The sequence below is a fragment of the Artemia sp. Qi Xiang Cuo genome, chromosome 10 (assembly GCF_049724085.1).
Source record: "Artemia sp. Qi Xiang Cuo chromosome 10, ASM4972408v1, whole genome shotgun sequence".
NCBI classification, from domain to species: domain Eukaryota; kingdom Metazoa; phylum Arthropoda; class Branchiopoda; order Anostraca; family Artemiidae; genus Artemia; species Artemia sp. Qi Xiang Cuo.
In genome coordinates this window covers 46936633-46959309 of record NC_142803.1, presented here as the reverse complement: position 1 = coordinate 46959309, position 22677 = coordinate 46936633, and the positions used below count along the sequence as shown (strand labels likewise).

The 22677-nt window shown below is 34.5% G+C and overlaps 1 protein-coding gene across 1 annotated transcript in view; it reads left to right on the top strand.

Moving 5' to 3' along the window:
• Positions 1 to 22677, top strand: part of kz (putative ATP-dependent RNA helicase kurz) — a 52821-nt gene that overhangs the window by 8701 nt on the left and 21443 nt on the right. Inside the window, exons 2-4 of the mRNA XM_089095467.1 lie at positions 6478 to 7897; positions 13068 to 13313; positions 15650 to 15836. Of these exons, the coding sequence (XP_088951593.1) occupies positions 6478 to 7897; positions 13068 to 13313; positions 15650 to 15836 (1853 nt within the window). The remainder of the gene's footprint in view (positions 1 to 6477; positions 7898 to 13067; positions 13314 to 15649; positions 15837 to 22677) is intronic.

Here is a 22677-nt window from a genome sequence, read left to right as displayed (position 1 = left end):
GCTGGTACAATTTTAACGAGTTCTGTCATATGGGCGAATAATGGATAAACCTAAAGAAATCACTATAAGCTAAATTGTCAACACCTTTAACAATTAAAAATGTGTTAACTAAGTCTAATTAATTCCTCCTGAAATGTAGAAATGGTAGGCTCAAAAAACATAGTCTATACTCATAAGGTAAATATTTCAAATGAGGCCCAAATTTGATGCCCCTTTTTGCACTTTTTCAGTTAGCTGCGAATTAGATTTTCTTGTTGGATACCATACAGATGTGCAGTATTCAACTACAGGTCGCATTATTGTCTTATGCAGCGTAGTAAAGTTTCGTAGGTTAAAATTTCTAAACATTCTTCTGATGCATAGCAAACTGTTGTTTGCTTTATGCAATACAGCTAATGCCTTTTGGTCAAACTTCAATTGATTATCATAGACAGCACAATAGTGCTTCCTAAGTAAATAACGATGTTGGCACTATGTGTTACTTATTTATTTATTCTTTTTTGAACCAGGGCACTTCGTATAGAAGGAGTTGTCGTAGAAGCTTCAAAAGTGGCTCATTCGATAGAAATTGCAAGTTCTTATGTCCTTTTTAGTTTTCAAAAGTGATTGGAGGGCAACCAGTCCCCTCCCCACGCCTAACATTTCCCCAAACACATCCAATCAAAGTTTTGAGATAGCCATTTTGTTCCGCATATTTGATAGGTCCAGTAATTATGTCTTTGGGGATTGTACCTCCCCCCCCCCACCCAACTGCCCTCAGGGAAAGGACTATAAGTTATACTAGTTGCCCATTGTTAACATTTAAGGTTTTTATAGAAGGGGTGGTTGTATAAACTTCAGAAGTGGCTCATTCAGTTGGGAATAAAAAGTCCTAGTGTCCTTTGTAAGAGTCAAAAGTGATGGAGGGCAACTATCCCCCCCCCCAACGGGGGAATTGTTTTCCCGAAACGTATCTGATCGAAATTGTGAGATCGCCAGTTTGTTAAAACAGTCCAAAGATCATATAAAAGAGCCTCCAGGGTTTACATAACCCCCAGAGCCTGGGGTAAAGATTGTAAGTTATGCCCTGGGAGCATACAAGACTTTTATGTAATGGGTGGTTGAGAATTATAATCATTGAAACTTTAAAAGAGCTAATTTGATCGGAAATTAAAAATTCTAGTGCCCTTTTTAAGAGTCAAAGTGATTGGAGGGCAAGCCAAAATTTTATGACAGCCATTTTGTCCAGTATAATTGAACAGTCCAGTGACCATGTCTCTGGGGATATTGGGTATGTCGACTCTCCACAGTTCTGCAATTGGCCCGTTTATACTTTAAAACCTATTGTTGCTTTTAAACCGAATCAAAATTTAGAGTGTGTATGCTGGTTGCCAATAAGACATCTCGAAAATATCCCAGGAACGGCTAAGGGTATTAAGCTGACAATTTAACTAAATCAAAAGAGTGTAAGTATATCCAGGTTGTCAAAGAGCATAGATATATTATTTGGGAATGGTATTAAGTCTTATTTTTCAGATCAACTAGAGGATGTGTAAAGCTATATTAAACGTTACTATGATATATTATTTAGAGCATAGATATATTATTTGGGAATGGTATTAAGTCTTATTTTTCAGATCAACTAGAGGATGTGTAAAGCTATATTAAACGTTACTATGTGTTTCAAGATTTTCAAAAGGGTGTATGTTGTTGAAAATTCATAAAAAAGTTTCTCCAGCATACATATAGCAAGCTAAATTATAAATTTTTACAGAAAAAAACCTAAAGATATAAAATATTATATCCCATTAAAAAAAGACTATTTCAATAAAAAACGAAATGAAATTAATTTAAAAAAAAACTTTTTCTGCAAAAGAAGTTTTTCAAAGACAAGTAAAAACTCTAAAGAAAAGTAAAGAACTTACTTTTCTCTTCAAAGAAAAGTAAAGAACTTACTTTTCTCTTCAAAGAAAAGTAAAGAACTCTGAAACCAAAAAAGAACAGAAATTACAAAAAATAACCGAGTCAAACTCAAAACGAGCAGAAATTAACATGAATAGGGCTGACAACTCCCATGCCTTCTCAAGACCAGGACATAATTTGCACTATACTGGAAAAAATGCGCGTTAATTCCAATAAATTCAGGAACGGTTGATGGTGTTCAGCTTCACTTTGAAGCTTAATCAATTAAGTTGAAGCTTTCAAGGAAAATTTGGGCGGATGTTAGAAGACACTATGTGTATACTTTTAATATTACTTCTATGTTTACAGTAACTAATGATACTAAGGGTATTAAGGTGAAACTTTTAGGGAATGTTTAGGGAGAGTTTCAATTAAATAAAAAGATTATATGCATGCAGTAATACTGTTAAGTTTAAGGATTTGTTAAGTTTAAACTTTTAAAGGAGCTAATTTGATTGGAAATTAAAAGTTCTAGTGGCCTTTTTAAGAGTCAAAAGTGATTGGAAGGTAAGCTTCCCTCCTCCTTAGCCCATAATTTTTCCAAAACTTCCAATCAAAATTTTGAGACAGCCATTTTGTTCAGTATAGTTTAACAGTCCAGTAACTGTCTCTAAGGATATTGGGTAGGTTAACTCCCCACTGTTATGCAATTTGCCCCTCATACTTTAAAAATAAATGTTGCTTTAAAAGTAAATCAAAAGTTAGAGTGTGTATGCTGGTTGCCAATAAGACATCTCAGCAATATCCCAAGAACGACTGAGGGTATTAAGTTGACAATTAGTCAAACTAAGTCAAAAGAGTGTAAGTAAATCCAGGTTGTCAGAGAGCATAGATAGATTTTTTTGGGAATAGTATTAAGTCTTATTTTTCAGATCGACTAGAGGAGGTATAAAACCAAATTAAACAATACTATTTGTGTCCAGATTTTCAAAAGGGTGTATTTTGTTAAAAATTGTTCAAAACGTTTCTCCAACATACAGATAGCAAGATAAACTATGGATTCTTACAGAAAATACCGAAAATATATAAAATATTATTTTCTTTTTCCATGAAAAAGACTATTTCAGTAAAAAACGAACTGAAGTTAGTTTAAGAAATGTTTTCTACAAATAATTTTTTCAAAAAAAAAGTAGCCTAAAGGACTCCATTAAACCAAAATGAGCAGAAATAAAATCGAATAATATACCAAGTGGAAAACTATCACAAGTCACCATCAATAAATGAATGAAACCCTAAACAAATAGAAATTACAATAAATAACGTAGCCAAACTCCAAACGAGCAAAAATTAACATGAGTAGGACTGACAACCCTCATGTGTGCTCAAGACCAGAACATAATTTGCACTATACTGAAAAAAAGTACGAATGAATTCCAATAAATTCTTGAAAGTCTTCATAATTGTCGATTTATTAAAATTTCAAAAAGTTGAAACATATAGAATTGTATTTTTTTTCTGCTCGTTTTGGGTTTCATTTATTAATTCATATTATTTATTTATATTGATTTTATTTCTGCTCATTTTTGGTTTAACGGAGTTGTCTACTTTTCTTGAAAAATTTATTTTGCGGAATTTTACTTTTTTAATTAATCAAAAACAATACCAAAATCCTTAATAAAATCAACAGAACATGTCACTACACTACCAATGGAATACTGGTATACTACTTCATTCATTAAATAATTTCACTACATGGCGTTTTCCCTGACTAATATACATTGAGTTTAAACTACACCAATTAACCACTGGGTTAACTGGGCTAGATATGCCCCTATAAAACTTAAAATAATCTGCAAACATTTTGATTTTGCTATGTTGAATTACCTGTTGCAAATCATTTATAAATAAACAAAATAAAACTGGACCCAAGTAACTACCCTTGGGGACTCCATTCAAATCACTACACTGTTTAGATAAGCACTTGCCAACCCCAACATTATTTAACCTATCTGTTAGCAAGTCTTTGACCCAAGCCAGAGTTCTCGACCCAACCCCATAATTTGGAATTTTTTTTAGCAGTAGAGGTATTAAAACCTTGTCAAATACCCTACAAAAATCAACATAAGCACAATCAAATATTTTATCTAAGTCAGCCATCACTTGAAAGTCATTGGTTGTTTCCTTAAATTGAGTATTACAAGACCTATTTTTTCCTAAAAACACACTGTGCTATATGACACGGTTATTTTTTTTTCAAAATGATTTTGGACCCGATCAACATTTACTTTTTCCACAACCCTAGACTAAATTGAAGTCTTTCAAAAAGGGCGATAGTTACTGAAATTTGACCTTAATCCACCCTTATTAATAGGTTTTATCACTGCCTTTTTCCATGCAGCAGGGCATTTGCCAGAGTCTAAACAAAAGTTAAAAAGATAAGCAAGAGGACTGACCAAGCAAGAAGCCAGTTCACGCCTGATAACATTTGAAATACCATCAATATCAGGGGCTTTATCAACAGAAAGATTCCGTAAAATCTTTTTGACATTTCCAGGTGCAATGTCTTAATCATGAAACTGCAACTCATTTTTAAATAAAGAAGCTACCAGCATTGAATTAAGTTGCATATGAGCAGCAGGATTTACAAAGATGTTGTATCCAGGACAGATTTTGTCAAGCTCTTACGTTTTTTACCATCCTCTCAAACACAGTACCTTGGAATAAACTTTTCCCAGCCCTCTACTACACAGCTCTACCGCCTGCTATAGCTCTCTTGTAATTAATTTATGTTTATTTTTGTACTCTCTCTTCATGGGGTTCAATAGTAAAGTTGAGACTACACACATATGGTCACTGGAAGCCAGGGGAGGGAGAAGCTCATTTCTTAAGTTTTTGCTGTGATCCATGATAACTAAGTCTGGAATACTGGGCATTTGATTATTAAGGGTCCAAGTTGGGGTAGCAACATACTGTAAAAGTAAATTATCATTCAGGAATGACAAAAATGGACAGCTAAGTGTGGAAACCAAGTTTACTTTAAGTATATTAAAATCTCTAGTGATTACCAGGCTATAGCATGGTCAAAAGAATTTCATCTCTTTCCATTGGTGTCACTTTCCGGTTCACCATTGTTGCCACTTCTCCTTGAATATTCACAAGTTCTGAAGGGTGCAGGTGTTTGAGAATTATTTTTAGGCACCTTTCTGTAACTGATACAAAAGAAGTATTTGTAGAATTGTTCAATAAATCCGATTCAAACTGATTAAGCGAGGTTATTGTTCCTCCATAAATTCTCATTGGCATAATATAGAGAGGGGTAATTGGGCTGCAAAAGCTTGTTAGAAAATCACCATCACTTGAACTATTTACAGGGGATCCTCTGCCAGGCATGTTTTTATGGACAATGACACCTTTACAAATGACTAAATCCACTTCTCCTTTTGCTTGTTGGCGTTTCAACTCCTCTACTAGAATTTTGCGCTTTTTGCGATCCTCCTTTCGGCTATCTCCATAGAAAGAGATACTTCCTTTATTTTCAAAGGATTTCTCTAAGATACGCTTTCTCGTATCTTAGTTGATGGAACAGAGAAAAAGAGAGGAGAGGCCACTTACATTCTAGTATATGCCTCTACATGTACATTCCAAAGACACGGCACTTAATTTGAGTCTTTAAATTCACTGTCTTGTGGAGGATATTCTGGTTATTACTTCAATTAATTTTGACTGCCTTATGATTTTGGAAAAGGTATAAGAGATTACATGCCCCCGTATATCTTAATAGAATCAGATCTTAATTTTACGATAACCATCTTTAATGCTAATCTGCCAAATTGACCACCTTTGTGAATTCTTTGTAATACATTGATTTCTAGTTTTAAATGCTAATTTTCCAAAAACTAGGAATCAACTTTGTGTCTTTACATGAAATTTTTCGTTGAAGATATTCAGGTTGTCCCTCCTCTTCATACATTACGCATATGCGTCTATATGAATCATAAAGACTTGTGCCACGCTTTAATTCCATTGCAGTATTTTTGGGTTGTAGTTTTAATAGTTCATCACATTATTCCTTGTTTCTGGAGAGAAAAATTGTCCCACTTATTTAAAACGGGATACTGAGCAACAAATCAGACAGAGGACAAAACGCAATTTCTAGCAAGACTGATAACTCTACATTTGAAAAACCTAATTTTTTTTTGTTGGGAAAATGTAAAATAAAAAAAAATAAATATATAATATTAAGCCAGTTAACCGACTGAAGAGTTTTGAGTCATTATATTTTATATTTGCCTCTGTTCTTTTACCAGCAACTTATCTCTAATAACAGTTAAAAAACATGGAAGGTATATTTTTGGTTTTTCTAGTCTCCAGACAAGTTTCAAGATTGTAGAACATTAACTTTATTGTTAAAATGCTGACTTGTTATGATTTAACATGGATTCCATAAATAAAACTAAGTTGGATGACATTCTTTTGGTGTTGCCGTAACTAAAGTCCTTTTGATTTAATCATGTACGATTCACTATGAAATATGTTGGTGAATTTGATGTAATGTTTAATGTTTCTATTAAGTTAAACGTTTTTTTCTCTCTCCAGGCTGAAGTTCAGGTGGACAACAGTGAAGCTAATAGCATCACTATAGAAGAAAATGTTGCTACTGGAAACTATGATGATGCAAATTTGCTGGTTCTTCCATCAAAAAAGAGGAAAACCAAGATAAAAGATCAACAGAAAGGCCCGGGAAAGATTCTCTCTAAAAAGAAAAGAAAAGCCTTGCAAAAGATAATTGAGACCAAGAAAAAGAAGGAAAATAGAGCTGGATTAATAGCAGAATTAGGGAAAGTTCAAATTCCTGAATCAGAAGCAAAACTGCTTACTTCAATCACTGAAGTACAAACTAAAGGCTGGAAAAGATATGTTGATATAGATGTTAAAACAGAAGAAGAGGAAGAACCAAAAAATAAAAGAAGAACGAAAAATACCATTGTCCTTGAAGATGTGATTGAAAAACCCGCAGAAAAGAGATTTGATCCTAATGTTGTTGGTCTTGATGAAGAAACTGATGATTCTGATTATGTTGATGAAGAAGAATTCACAGAAAATCATGAAACAGATAAAAGCCTTTTTAATGATCATGCTGTTGAAAATAGTAAATCCGAAGCTACAAATAATATTAAAAATGATGTAAGCGATGAAGTTGAAGTAATTCAGGTTCTAGATAGAAATGAAAGCCAGAATGGAGAGAAACAGAAAGTAGAAAATAAGAAACAGAAACCTTTAAGAAAAACCTGCTTTGTCCCTGTTTTTAGAACTACCGAAATTCAAGAAGCAAGAGAAAAACTCCCAATATTAGCTGAAGAACAAACAATAATGGAAACAATATCAGAAAATCCCGTGGTAATACTCGCTGGAGAAACTGGCAGCGGGAAAACCACACAAGTGCCACAATTTCTTTATGAGGCAGGATATGCTGAGAATGGCAGAATGATTGGAATAACTGAGCCTCGACGAGTTGCTGCAGTTTCGATGGCAGCAAGAGTCTCAGAAGAGATGGCACTTGGTACCAATATAGTTTCTTATCAAATTAGGTTTCAAGGTAACGTTACTGATGAGACAAAAATTAAATTTATGACAGATGGCATCCTTTTAAAAGAAATCCAAAAAGATTTTCTGCTTTTTAGATACAGCGTTGTCATTATTGATGAAGCTCATGAACGGAGTGTATATTCTGATATCCTTTTGGGTCTTTTGTCTAGGATTGTTCATTTGAGAGAAAAAAAAGATGATCCTTTAAAATTGATTATTATGTCTGCGACGTTGCGACTTGAAGATTTTTCAGAAAATAGGCGACTTTTCAAAGAGGTTCCACCTGTGATAAAAGTTGAGTCTAGGCAATATCCAGTGACTATTCATTTTAATAAAAGGACTCCAGAGAGCTATGTTGAAGAAGCATACAAGAAAATCTGTAAAATTCACAGGACACTTCCAGATGGAGGAATATTAGTCTTTTTGACAGGTAAATGGTATTTTCTATGTTTATTAGCTTTCTAGTCTTTACAGTCCACAAAGTAAATAAAGAAAATATGATGCACGACCTTTTTGCTGTGTCTGTAAGAAGGAGGCAGGGGTTATCCTCCCTAGAGCAGCCTGGACCATTTCCTCTCCAGAGATATTAGTGTCGTAAAAAAATCTATGAAAATAAGGAATTGACCTTGCAATAGATTTACTAGGTCAAGGCTAATTGCAGCAGGTTTCATAATGTTTGCTATGGGGCAGCACCACATTTTGCTGTGGTTTGTAGCCCCCTCTTCAAAACTTTGCCTTATGCACCTAAAGAATTCTTAATTTGCAAACGCTCTGTTTCCATTACATTCCCAGACCCGTTGAGTCCATTTGGGAAAAATCAGACCGTACGTCTACCACCCCCCCCTCCACCTGCATACTAATTTCTTAGGATTTTCTGTTTCGTTTTTGAATTCTTGTAAACCTTGTAAAAATTGAAGAAAACATGTCAAATATATGACCATGCTGCTGTAAAGGAGTTTATCCAGGGATAATAGAAACCCCTAGAATCTATTCAAGGATATTGTTTAATCCTTTCTGTGATGCACATAGCTTGGCTTCTATTTCAGATGTCATTCTGATTCCAAATATTGCATTCCATAATACTATTAAAAAAAGTTTATTATAGAAATCTGAGTGAAATTGTTAGCTGTATTTTGTATATTTCTAACTTTTGTTTTATGTATGGTCAAAGGCAAGTGTCAGTTTGTAAGGTAATGAGACAGTGATGGGACGATTAGTCCGAATCCTGAGAATTAACGGTTTTAAAAGATTCGGAATCGCGTAAATTGTTCCAGTTTTTACCCAATTCCACTACCCAATTCAGTTCTTCATTAAAGTGATGCGGTACCTTAAGGAATCTTGACCATTATAAAGTTTGTTTGTTTGTATGGCAAAACTGTTTAGAATTGAATGGACGGTGTTGCCATAACTTATAGAGCTAGAATAATAGGTTCAAAGAAAGGACAGAAAACAGGATATCTATTTTCTATTTATTATTTTGGGTTCTGGTTTCTTGATTTGGGTTTCTGAAGTATTTTTTCGTTCTTTTGCTTGGTTAAGAAAACTATCTTTCTTCAATCATGAAGTTAGGATAATATCTTTATTCCGTTTTGCGATAATATGTTTCTGAACTAATTTAGTCTGATGTATCTTGATCATTCTTTGGAATTGTTTTAATATAAGTAAACACCGTATATGTACGCGGGGTACTAATTAAGATATACTAGCCGACATGTACGCGGGATTTCATTTCGGAGGGGGAGAATATACCGCTATGGTAGAAAAAATTGAAGACGTTTCAATTGCCTAGGGGTCATGAAACTGAACATCTTCTTCCCCTTAGCACGTCCAAGATTAACTGCTAATAAGCAAATTATAAATGTTCTTACATTAGTAACCCAGCTATAAAAGAGAGTAATTATTGTTATAATATTTCTGAGCCATGTTTATTATAGAAAATAATACTATATGTTGAACTTGAGAATTTTTCTTTTTCTTTATTCTTATTTTTGTGCATTAATTTCTCCTTGGTAGAATTGATTATTTTGGGTTTTGTTTTAGAAAAAAAAGTGCCAAAAATACAGCCCTTGGGATGGGTTAAAGTCCTCTTTTTGTGGTCTTTCTACCTGTACTACTGATGAAAACAAACTTTATCTTCCTGACCCAGTGGTACCAATTCACTAAAATGTAAGGGGGGGGGGGTAAATGTATTTATATCTTGTGGAGGGGGTAAATTGTTATTTAAATTTTTTTAAAGGAAATATAAAAAGGCATTTTTCAATGAAAATTACCTCCAATGTCTAGATGCCAATGTCTAGACCTGTGATTAACTTTCAAAGGTTTTTATAATACTCAACTGTTAGCCTACATCAGAAACATATCTAATATCAAACTTGATTAAGTAATGTAACTATATAAAGCCTGGTAATTGTAATACAATGCAGTAAAAAAAAAAAAAAACTATATGGCAGATATACTTGGAATCATATCAAAGTCGAGGTTGGATTCGGTAAAACTTGTTGAAATCATCCAATCACTAGCTGAGGTATGTATAGTTGTAAACATAATTTGTTTAACTAGCTTGTGGTCTGAATTTTAACCATTCACTAACTATTATTTAATCAGTAAGAACTAATTTAAAACATGGAAATCTGCCCCCTTTCATAAAATTTCGGGTTAAATCTAAATAAACTTAGACCTTTAATTACAGTCTTAATTTAATAGGATATGTTCATCTATATATTTTTTTTACATTCTGTTTGGTAATGTTACTCTGCTGGTACCGCTTGTGATTTTTAATTCATGTTCCACCAAACATCAAAGTGCTCTTATGAGTTACCTGTATAATTTGTCATTGTCATTGTATAATATTATCTTAGCTTTTCTTAACATCTACAGGTTTTGAAAATCAAGTTGTATACATTTTGTGAGGTTTATTTAAGTTGTATACTGGCATACTATTATGTTCATTGACATACTTGTACAGATTGTGAAGGGAAACATTGATATGGAATTCCACTTATTTTAGCTACTAGATTTATGAGTGAGTTTACCTAAAAATTCTATTTTCTCTCCCCCCTTCCTTTCCCAGGAAAATTTCCTGATACCTATGTTAGATTATTTTCATAAATTAATGCTAAGTCTATATTTATTTACTTATTTATTTTATAACCCATTTAAAGTACAAAGCATGATGATGGAGTATAACAAAAATAAAGAAATGAAAACAAAAAAAAACACATACATACAAAAACAGGAGCAAATAAGTGCAAACTGAAACTCAAAAAACCAAACAATTCATAAAATTAAGCCATTCCAAGAGTTGTAAACCTCTTTAAATGTATCATACAAATAAATAATACAATATAAAATAAAATAATAGTAACCCATCAAAAAAAGTAAATAAATAAATAAAAAGGAAACTAGCACTAAAACGAAAAATCCTTCAAAGGGTGGTTCGACGGATAACCCGTAAGCTTGGATAAAAGCTTCTCTGCAGCGTCAAGAGGATCCGGCAAGCTGTATCTCTCCCGGAATCTACCATTCCTAGTCTAAGGAGGGACCTGGAAAAGGAACTTTAAACATTTAAAATAAGCCCTCCTGATTTCTATTTTATCCCACTGGTTAAAAATGTCTCAGAAAGGAACTAGGTGAAGAATACGAGGGAGAGAAATTGCATGATAAACTTTCACAAGGTGACGTTTACCAAGTTTCAGCTGTGATCCAACTGCACCAGCATATGTATTATAGATCTTATGTTCAGTTTTGTCAACAAGTAATTTCCGAGTTGACTTTAGGAATGTACCAATAGGTAAACCAAGGTACACAAGCTCCTGCTTTGGTACAACATCAGAATCACCCAGATTTACTCTATCAGGGGTTTCAGAACGGTTAAAATTAAGTAAAAACACTTGAGACTTAGCCGCATTTAAAGAAAGACCAATCTCATTATAATTCTTATAAATCTCCCTAAAACTTTTTTCCAAACTAAACACAGCCCTACTTAGGTTAAGAGCGTCATCTGCATAATATAAAACAGACACACTAACACTGTTCAATATACAGCAAGGCGATAGATCCTATTGGGCTCTAAGGGTTGCGTAAATTATAAATAGTAGGGGAGGTAATGGCCCATTGTTTAATTCCAATATTCACACGGAGTTTTGAAGGAAGAAGCAAGGATCCAATCTTTAACTGTACTCGAAGATGTCTATAACAATAAAAAGGTCAAACTACATCAACAGATATCCCCCTTTTTAATAACTCATGCATAGTCTGAGAATGAATTAAAGATCCAAAAGCATTACTAATGTCATATGCGACAATAGCCAAAGGACTATCTGACCTTTCAATATCCTTTAATATTGTACATAAACTCCTTAAAGCGTGGTAGCAACCGAGACGCGGTTGAAACCCGAACTGAAAAGGAGGCATGACACACTGTTGACGAATATGATCAATAATCAACAACTCAAAAATCTTTGAAAACACACTAGAAACTGTAATGGGTCTATAAGACGAACATTGAGAAAGCGGTTTCCCTCTTTTCAAAACCGGAGTTACAACACCAACACATAAGCAATCGGGCACACCTCCTCCTGTAAAAATCATCTGGAACAATAAAGCGATATCGTCATCAAGGTAATCGCTGGCAAACTCAAAATGACGTTCACAAATCCCATCCGACCCACAGGAAAACTGCTTTTTAAGCTTCGGTATAACCTCTTTAATCAAATTACCTCTAACGATTACCTGCTCAAATCTAGATCGACTGTTCAAAAACCTCTTAATTTCATCATCAAATATGTTGAATCAATTGACCTTAATGATTATAAATAAGACTGCAAGTTCTTGTTTTCTGTTTTTTTGTTTCTTGTTGGATGGGTATAACAAAATGGCAACATTGTAACAAGTGAAAATACCTAACTAATAATAATGTGCCCCTCATAAAGCTAAGTGCAGTTGTTAAGAAATTCTTAAGGTGACTTGCCTTGCGTTCAGTATAGTCTATTGCAATCTATTGAGATAGATTTCTTTCTCTGAGAGCCAATGGGAATTGTTTTTATTATAAGAGAACGCTCTTCATTGGCTGTTAGTAGCGAAAATCCATTGCAATGAGCTGTATTGAACATGGGGTCGAACTATGCAGGTATTCGAGACCAAGTCACTCTGATGTTCTAATCAAAATATCCGAAAGAAAAGAGCTTCGAGGTATTTTTCGATATAATTTTCTTGTTGTAAGTATTCTAATGTAGAGTTTTTTTCTACCGTATGAATTATAAATAAGCCACTTAAGAAGCAGAGCTGTCAGGATCGCAACCGGAGTCGATTTGGAAAACCAATTAAATTCAGCCAAAAACTGGTTTTGCTGGCTCCAGTTCTTTGTCAAAAAAAAAAAAAAAAAAAGATGAAAAGGAGTGTAGCAGATTTAGTTACTAAAATGTATTGATTAGCTCTATAATCATTTCTTAAATCTAAGCTAAATAATTGTAAACTAAGAATTTTGAAATATTTAAGTTTCTTTTCATTTTAGAACGTTTCTGTTTAATTTTTAAAGCCTTTCTGTTTAATTTTTTAAAATTTAGAAAGACATTCTTACCCATATTTATTTGTTAATTCAGGTCAACAAGAAGTTAATCAGCTTTGCAGAAGGCTTAGAGAGACATTTCCAGCAGTGAAACGAACTGTTGAACAATCAGATAAAGAGGAAGTGGAAGATAGTTTGTCGAGAAAAACGAAAAAGAAAAATTTGAAAGACATTTCGAAGCAGTTGATCAAAGAGGTAGTTAATTTAGACAATTATTCTGCATTGCCGCTTGCAGAAATGGAGGGAGATGACCCCCAGTATAATGATGATTCGGACATGGGTGAATATACTCTTCTTTTTCTCTAATTATGCTAAGCTGGTAGATTTAAAGAGAAAAAGAGGGATTGTTGTCCTATACTTCTTCGATAAAAAGTATTCCTTTTGATTGCATTGGTTTATTTTCGTGACGTCGGTCATCACACTTTTTGAGCATATCTCATTATGCCTTGACCGTATGTCAGAAAGTGAAGCCAAACAACCCACCTTTTCACCTGTTGCTGTATTTGCCTTTTGTCATGTCAAATTTTTAGACAGTAAAAAGAACAAAAGTTTTTTGTGACATTTCTACTAGTAGGCAGTACTGTCTCTTTCTCTAAGGTAGATTCAGGGTTGTTATAACAAAATTTTTCAGGGAACGTCCATAAGCACTTTCCTTAAAAAAAAGAAAAAAAAATGTTTTTGCAAAAGACGTGGTACCGAGCACAGTAAACCAAAGTAATAATTATATTTGATGTTTAGGAAACTAAACACCACCTAATTTAACAGTAAAAAAGGGAACATCAAAAGTTGTAGAAACTAGCATATCAAGGCTTAGTGATTTTTCTGATTATCAAGGCCTGTGCTTTGGGTGTCTACTGATTTTTACACGAGTCTATCGAGCCAAGAAAAGGTTTTCAAGGTCATAGTAATAATTCATATACATATTTTAAAGTAGCAAATGGGTAGTTTGCAATACTTTGTTCTTTGCTAAAAATAAAAACAAACAAATTTATTGAAATACCAGGCTTTCTGTAGTTCCTGCGACATTTTTCAACTGAAGATAGCTCTAGATAGAAGGGAGGGGCTACGGTCCTAGACTAGAATGTTGATCATTGCATAAAAATCAGTGACCAATATATGTTGTTTGTAAGGTTTACTCTCTTACCACTTGCTTCTATTTGGAAGTATCTTCAATGTGAAATGAATGTGATAGGAAAAATTAATATAAATAAAAATAGTGATTTCGAAATGAAAACGAAGTACATCATGCATAATTTGCAGATGTGCAACGAGAAATTTGTTGTTTAGGGAGATGACTTTTGGCGTCAGATTCTTGTTCGCTTTTTCTGATGTAACCGCTGCAACACAATTTCTCTTTACTTGTAACATTACTCTGCAGGTTGAAAATAAAATAGAGGATTAAGGAAGCTAATTAATTTTTTTTTTGTATTACCCGAACAAATCTTGTATTTAGAAAGAGGTAAATTATATTGAATTGTTGCTCGTTAAGCTCGTTTTCTCTTCTCCAGATGGGATACACACTCTAAAATTGTGGAGGAATTTCTGACAAAAGTGTTGACTTCGTATACTTCTAATGATGGGCATTTATATGTAACATGTAGAGGTTGGATATTTTATGAGATAATACATAGAGGGAGGAAATCTATCTACCCCTGTATGTTGGTATTTCTATAGTCATAACTACGCAAAGAGAGGCATGAGGAGGATGGGGTGGGGAGGGATAATTTCCTACAGGGTTAATTGGAAGTCCCTACCCAACTCTTTTGGAAAATAGTATTGTTAAAGTGTACTCTTTTTGTGTTTTTGGTCCCCCAGCCCTCCTATCAGGACAAATTTGATATCTTCTCCATAAAGGTCGGCCTTGTGTGTACCTTTTTTGTCACGTACAGAACCGCATTACTCGGGTATCAGAGGATTTTTCGTGGTGGGGCGGGGTCTGGAAAGGGCAAAAAGCATATCTTAAAGTACATATTTTGGCAGTATTTTTAATATACCTAGAGGAGGAATGCAATGTGATGGTATATCTCCTGTGTCGAGGTTACTCTTGGTTGTTGGGAGGTAATTGCTTGGTAAATTTTAAGTTGAGGAGCGTGTGGATAAACTCTACGTACTTTCTGAAACTCAAAGTCCGATCTAACAGTAACATTCTCTCAGTGCTAATGTACGAATTTGAATCTTGTCGTCCAAGCGTCTTGAAAAGTGCATCCAGAAGTATTGAAATAGTTGTCTTAGACACATCCTTGTTATTCACTGGTCAGACATCAACGCCTTTATTCAAGAAAAGGAAACAGCTACCCATGAAAACATGGGACAAATGGGTGAAAGCCACATTCCCCATAATGTTTGGTGTTGGATCCCTCCCAAAATTAGAAGACATAAACGACAGAGTCACGCTTGGCTGCTACCTCGAGAAGAATGCTGTACTGTTAATGCCTTTTGAAGATCTCTGTTAAAAGTGTTAGAGAGGTCATCATGGAGAGGCGTCATTGTCGCCTTATGTGCCAACCGGCATGGGAAGACCGACGTGTAAGTAAGTGAGTAAATTTGAAATATATGTGATTTATATATTGTCGCATCACGCATAACATCATAACTTGTAACTTTCTTTTCTTGCAGAGAGCATTCATGAGGATGAACTGGATATGGGAACTACGTCATTTTCAAGTCTGCATGTTTTACCATTGTATTCAATGCTGCCACCACAGAAACAGAGGCTTGTATTTGACAATCCTCCTGAAGGAAGTCGTCTCTGCGTTGTCGCTACTAACGTCGCAGAAACGTCTCTTACCATCCCACATATTAGGTAAGCAAAAAAAGCCAGTGCCACAGTCAGTGGATCCAGTTTTCCAGGAATGGGAGAGGGGATATGCATAAGATCGTTGCAATTTTGAAGACTTTTGTTTCTTGTTTCAGCTTGACGTATACGTGTAAAACTAAGTGACAATCTACGCTAACGTCAAAGTGGATGGACCGTCCCTTTGTATCCGCCATTGTGTTTTATGTTATGACCTAATTATCAGGGATTTCTCTTACCAATTTAGGATGGCCTTTCTGTGAAAAGGAGAAAGATCGTCTAAATACAGAGTGCCTGGGCTGTTCGCATAACTTACTATGTTTATTCTTCTATAGGTCAATATACATCTTATCACATATCTTGTGATAACAACATAAGCCAATCAGAAAAAATCTGGATAGAAAACGATTACGGAGCGTTTGGTGAAATGCCTGATTTTTGAATATTGACAAATTAGTGGGCTCTCATTTAACTGCGAAATAGTATTACAACTTGTTATAATTTCGTCTCTATCAATCATTTCGTCTCTTCCATCATTTCATGATTTTAGTCTGCTGTCAGTTTTGATTGTTGAGTGAAAAAGGGACCACTTTGCTCTGAAGATATTCGAATTAAGGTTGTAGACTCTGAGATTTGGCATTTTTTTCAAAACACGCTTCCTAAAACTCTGGTGTATCTTATGAAACTAATGGAGCTATAGCATAGTACCACATAAGATATAAGGATCAAAACAGTTCGTGGTAACGAACTGAAAGTAAGAAGCAACTCAGCATAATGCTAAGTGAAAATCTAAAAAAACGAGATTTCGATAACAATAGATACATCAAAACGAGTGGCTTTTTTTTATTTCAAATATATAAAATTTATTGAGTTTAATGTTACCCATCAAAAGCTACGAGCCTCTGAAAACTTGTCTGATTTAAAAAAAAAAGATGAAACACCCTAAAACGTTAAATTATCTTAATTAAAATCACACATCAGATTCAGCATATTAGAAGACTCTACTTTAGAGGTTTTCAAGCTCCTATCTACAAAAATGTGGAATTTTGTTTGTTTTTTGTCAGGATAAAGACCATGGATTGTTTTTTGTTGTTTTTTTTGTTGTTTTTTTCTTCCTCAGGGATGATCGTAAGTAGAAATGACCCTATTGATCGTGACGGGAGTCCTAATATGGGCATAGAGTCCCTAGGGAGAAAGATTGTGTAATCGGTCAATGACCTCTTTTTCCAAGTTCGATTTATTTGTTGTTTCTATGTGTAATAACTCCGGAACGAAGGTTGCACATGCGCATTGAATTCTAACGGGAGCAAGGTTATTGATCTAGGACTCGAGGGGGAAGTGAATTTCCGAGAACTTGATTGCATAATCGAAGAGGAAGTGGATTTCCGAGAACTTGATTGCGTAATCGAGGGGGAAGTGAATTTCCGAGAACTTGATTGCGTAATCGAAGAGGAAGTGGATTTCCGAGAACTTGATTGCGTAATCGAAGGGGAAGTGGATTTCCGAGAAATTGATTGCGTAATCGATTGGGAATTTTATTGATCCGATAACGGGAAACAGTTAGATCACGTGTTTCCTTCTCAGCCAATCAGCGAGTCAGATACATATCCTTTCTTAGCCAATAAGAGGGCTTGCTTAGATATTTGCGGTGGAGGGAATATGAGGAAAAAATTTTTGCTATAGTTTTATTAGTCTGTAAATAGAAATTAAAGGAGTAAGAAGAGTTTTGACTTTACTCAACTGGATATATATTTGGGTGTTGATGATGACGAGTGGAATGTTTACCCTCTTAGAAGTTGATAGTGGAGTTGATGGTAATAATACAAGAGCACCTAGCACTGCGGTGGAAATCACGAAAGGATCTCGGCTTTGTCTGGAGTGGGATGTAGTATATGCAAGATATGTGATATCCTTGAGCAAATTTAACATGGAGGTTCAAAAATGTTTTACTGCTAAAGTTAATAAAGCACATGTGAATAGATTTCAATGTGCTTTAAGTGCACTAGTGAAACATATCGAAGACAATAAACTGTATCGCTAATTGTACATGCTTAGTATTGTTGTTGTAATAATTCAATAACATTATTTTGAAATTGAAAATGTTTTCTTTCTTTTCTGGTCAGCTTAGGCTAGCGAATCAGGTTCAGTGTAGAGTCAGCAGTCACAGTGAAAGGATTGAAAAATGATTAGATTAGAGAAAGTGAGAATTAGATCAAATCTAGTGTTTATGGCAAAACATTTGATTTTGGATGATGATTTTCTCAAGTTATCTCTTAAATGCTGGATATTTTTTTGTCAAGGAACAATTGACAATATAATGAGCAGTAATTCTCTCCCATTGTACTATTATATGAACCTTTTAAGATGTGATTCAAATAATTATACTTAATTTATTGATATATTAATTCGAACAAAGCAGAATCATATTGTGGACATACTTTTGAAGACATTTCCAATGGATTTAATGTAGCTGGCACACCCACTATTTGAAAGAAGTAACATCTCAGAGCTACTTCTCTTCCCCAGTCATCCACCTTGAATTTATGGAACGAGGACGATTAGTTTCATTTTTCCTGTGTGAGAGTCAAATTACAATGAAAACCAAAAAAAAAGAATGCTCTATATGTCCATTCTGCAAGTAAACTCTTGGTAGTTGGACTAAGTGTGAGAATTGTAGAATTATTGATGACTATAGTGAAAAGTGTAAATCACGTAATCCTTATAAATTATACAGAGTCTATGAAGTACAAATTAAAGGATATATTTCATGTCTTGAGGATGTGTGTGAGTCTCACCCTAGAGGACACCTGTGCTCCAATTGTCACTATGATAAATATGATCAGTGAGAGAATACTTACCCCGCTATGATTGGAAAGAATTCCAAACGTGATCTTAGTTTATTTCTACTAGATTGGTATCGTCGTAGATTTGGATTAGTCTAGGATGAAGGATATGGCTAATGATTCTACTGTTGGGCTAACAAGACAATTTTTTTTCTACGTCATCGTTGTGACAACACTGCCTACTATGACTATAAAACAAATGATTTTTATTTGGCAGTTACCGAATGTGATTCACCATTTGAAAACACTGTATGTGATATTTCTTCAAATAGACAGATTGAAACTCGTGAATTTCATAATATGAATGCAAATAGTATCATTGACTATACAAAAAGATATGACAAGAGTGAAGTTACATTGTACTGTAGAAAATGTGACCCTGAATTTTGCAGTCAATCAAGATCAATATACAGTGAATCCAAATGATTTACCGGCATTAGTGATTCACGACAGTTGCCTATACATCGAAGAAGAAATCTAAAGTGAACATTTAAAGACATTGTTGTATATACATGCATGTTATTAATAAAGAAATTCACAAATATTTTTTAAATACTTTAGTCCGACGACACTGAAATCAATGATCTATAGGCCTGAGAGGATATTTTCAACTAGAAAGTCGTTCAGACGTGGATTGTCACTATAAATGTGGAGAAACTGCTTGTAAGTATAGCCGCGGACTTGGAACACAAAATACAGTACTTCATGGAAGCCACAACTTTTAGTCATTAGATCCTGTACCCTTTTTTAATTTTGAATAATAATTTTCCCAATGATCTCTTCATAGTTTCTAATGTTTGGCGTTTATACCCCGCAGTGTAGGCCCAGGAGGTCAAGCAACTAAGTTGACTTCATTGTTTAATAGATGAATAGCCACTGACCTATCAACACAGTCGATTGGCTGCTATTAAAAATTATTAAGGTATTGTTGACTCTTTGAATTTTTCCAAGATAGTCCGAGGGCAGACAATAGGATTTGTACTGGTACATGTAGGGGTTCATATTAAATACAGTGATTATTTGACTGGTGTTCATGGCGCCAAGTCTAGTAGAACACTGCCTTCGGGAGTGATTTCCCAATAGGTTTCATATAGATTTAGTGAGATTAGTGCAATGCTCTCAGACAATGGGTCGGTAAATGTACACTCTAAACGCACACTCCCCGTACGTACTATACTCATATCCTGTGTGCCAGACAAGTCCAGTACAATGATACCATGTGTTTTAGCAAACATATCTTCGGTTATACCATTTTCGAATAGCTGCGAATCATGATCTAGGGTTTGCATGGTCAACTCGTACAATGTTCGATAGGATTTATCAAAAAAATAGATTGTATAGTTGGATGCCATTTAATTTACAAACAAGAGATGAAAGTACAAACATCTTGAAATTATGTGGGCATTCAGTCCACGATCCTATTGCACTGGCGCTTTTTACAAATGCCAAAGTGAGTTTTGATGGAATTTAAACATTGATAAAGGATGAATCTGTGAAGGTGTGTGACCCCATTGCAATATGACGTTGATTGTTGATTGTATGAGGAACAAGTAGTTTAATATTATTTCCATTGGCTCTCAGTTTTTCCACTGCCAAAGCAACAGAGCTCATGACCTGTTGTTTGCGTACATGAAGTATTGCCGAGGTGAGGGAGAGACTCACATCAGGATTGACAGCAAGTTCTTTTCTCAATATGAAATTGGAGGGTGCAAGCGTTAGTTTTATATCCACTTTAACATTGGGTGGCAGCCATTGGGGTATATTAAATATTTCATGATATATTTTTCCAACTAGATGTAATTCACTATTTGTAGCATTTTTAAGTGTATCTGTACTATCAGTATTATTAATATATTCATATCCATTGTAGGTTCCTCTCAATTCCTTGTATGACTTGGGTGTCATAAGCATGAATTGCACATAGCTTGTATAATTTGAGAGAGTGTTGCCTGTGCTCAACAACGTGCCATTGATGTAGACACTTATTTGACAAAATAAATTATGTAATATACAATTTTCATAGGATATTTAATCAGCCCGTATTGGCATTGTATTATCAGATTTCTGGACTTTCATTTGCAAATCTATAAATGTTGAAGACATGTCCATAAAGTAGTCTTCATTGGAATAAATTTGAAAGTTGATATTATCGGAGAGGGGTTGTTGTGGATAAAATTGTTCATAGTATCCATGCTTGACACTCATATCAACATTTTCAGAATTGAATAGATTCAATGAGGCAGTAATTGAAGGTTGAGAACCCTTATGCAGTAAGTAGGACATTTTAGAAGAATATATCCAGTTTCGATCTAAAAATTTTTTTCCCGGGGGTTCTTCTTCTGTTAACAGCACGTGTCAACTTTTTCCTTTTTCTCTTTGACAATAGAGGCGATTTGTTTCGTGTTTGACCCGAGTGAATACTGATGAATGATACATTGTTTCTTGACATTTTTAAGCCTTTTCTATTTTGTTTTAATGTCTCGCCAAGGGTTCGCGCACTAGACCTAATATTTTCCAAAGCACTTTTTTTTAAATACTTGACAGAGCCCCAATCATATAGTTTAGAGGATGCAAAATCTGTCGCAGCCGGTACAAGTTATTTTCTAGCCAGAGTTACTGAAGAGTAAAAGAATTTAGCGAAACAGTAGCTAAGACAATAGCCAGACATTTAAAAGCTTCCTTTTTAATAGTCCATTTCATTTCCCTATTGTCTTGGATTATGTGTATTAGCATAGCAGTCAATATCAGAACAAACTAATACCACTTTTTTATTAGACATCTTGCTTTTGAACGATGGGACGAAAATGGCATGTAATTACAGCCAAACCCTTTGAAATTGCTGTTGGATCACCTAATTCGGTTCTTAGTGTTGACTGACAGAGTTCCAAATAGGAAGTGTTTACGGGAATATACTGAAGATACTTTATATTGTAGTGGTGAATATGTTCTTGATTGTTTTTCGTTCAAGAACTCGTAGGAGGGGAACATTTGAATTACCAACCCGAGATGTTTCCACGAATGAGGCGTAGAGAAATATACAAGTGTCCGTGGAGAAGGCAGGCGGGTAGTCAGCAAAAATGAAATTAGTGTTTACGGTACTTTTGTCATTGATTATATTGAGCTTAAAGCCAAGAACATCCTTTAGGTTATCATTGAGAATAACCTTTTCACTGGTAATAGGTGAAGTAATTTAGATCTTGCCCTCCTCCTTTGAATAGTTGAAATGAAAAGCTCCTTTTTTACGAGCGGAAATTCTTTTATTAATAGAACGACATAAATCGTTCATACAGGTGAGTTCCTCGTAGGGTAATTCAATAAATGGATACTCCATCCAATTGATTTTTTTAATTTGTTCTTGATCACTTGAGGATGGTGGTGGCGGCCAATAATAGGGTATAATTTTTTTTTCATATTTACGATCTTTTCTCAGGATGTCAAAGGTATTTTCGATAATACAGTTGATAAGAACCACTTCATACTTCCCATTGTCTCTAAATTTGATGGTGGGGGAGAGTTTCGTCCAAAAATCACTTGTTCTATTCAAGTCAGCGTAGAGGATCGGAAACATTGGACATGAGAGTCACAGACAAATCATTGCGCATTGTTAATATCTTCAGAACTAACAGGAAAACCTAAGTTTTAGTAGTATCTTGGACCTCGAACAAACAAATGTTTCTGGTCATAACGATCACAACCCTTTAATATCTATTTAATTTTATATCTTTTGCTCATTTTTAAATCTATTTGCCGCCCATCGTCATAAAAACCGATAATAGTCACGTCATACTTGGTGTTTTGCATTTGATATGTCGTGGGTTCGGTGTCCAGGATTTGGGACACTTTAAAAAGTTCAGTGCTCCATAAATAATTCCCCTTTTCAAAAATACTGGTGGCTCTATTAATTTAAACAGTATCACCAACATTACATTTCTTCTTCGAATTTTTTTTCTCTTTTTCACTACAGAAATATTACTTTAGAAAAACACCAAACATATTTTTATTGCAAT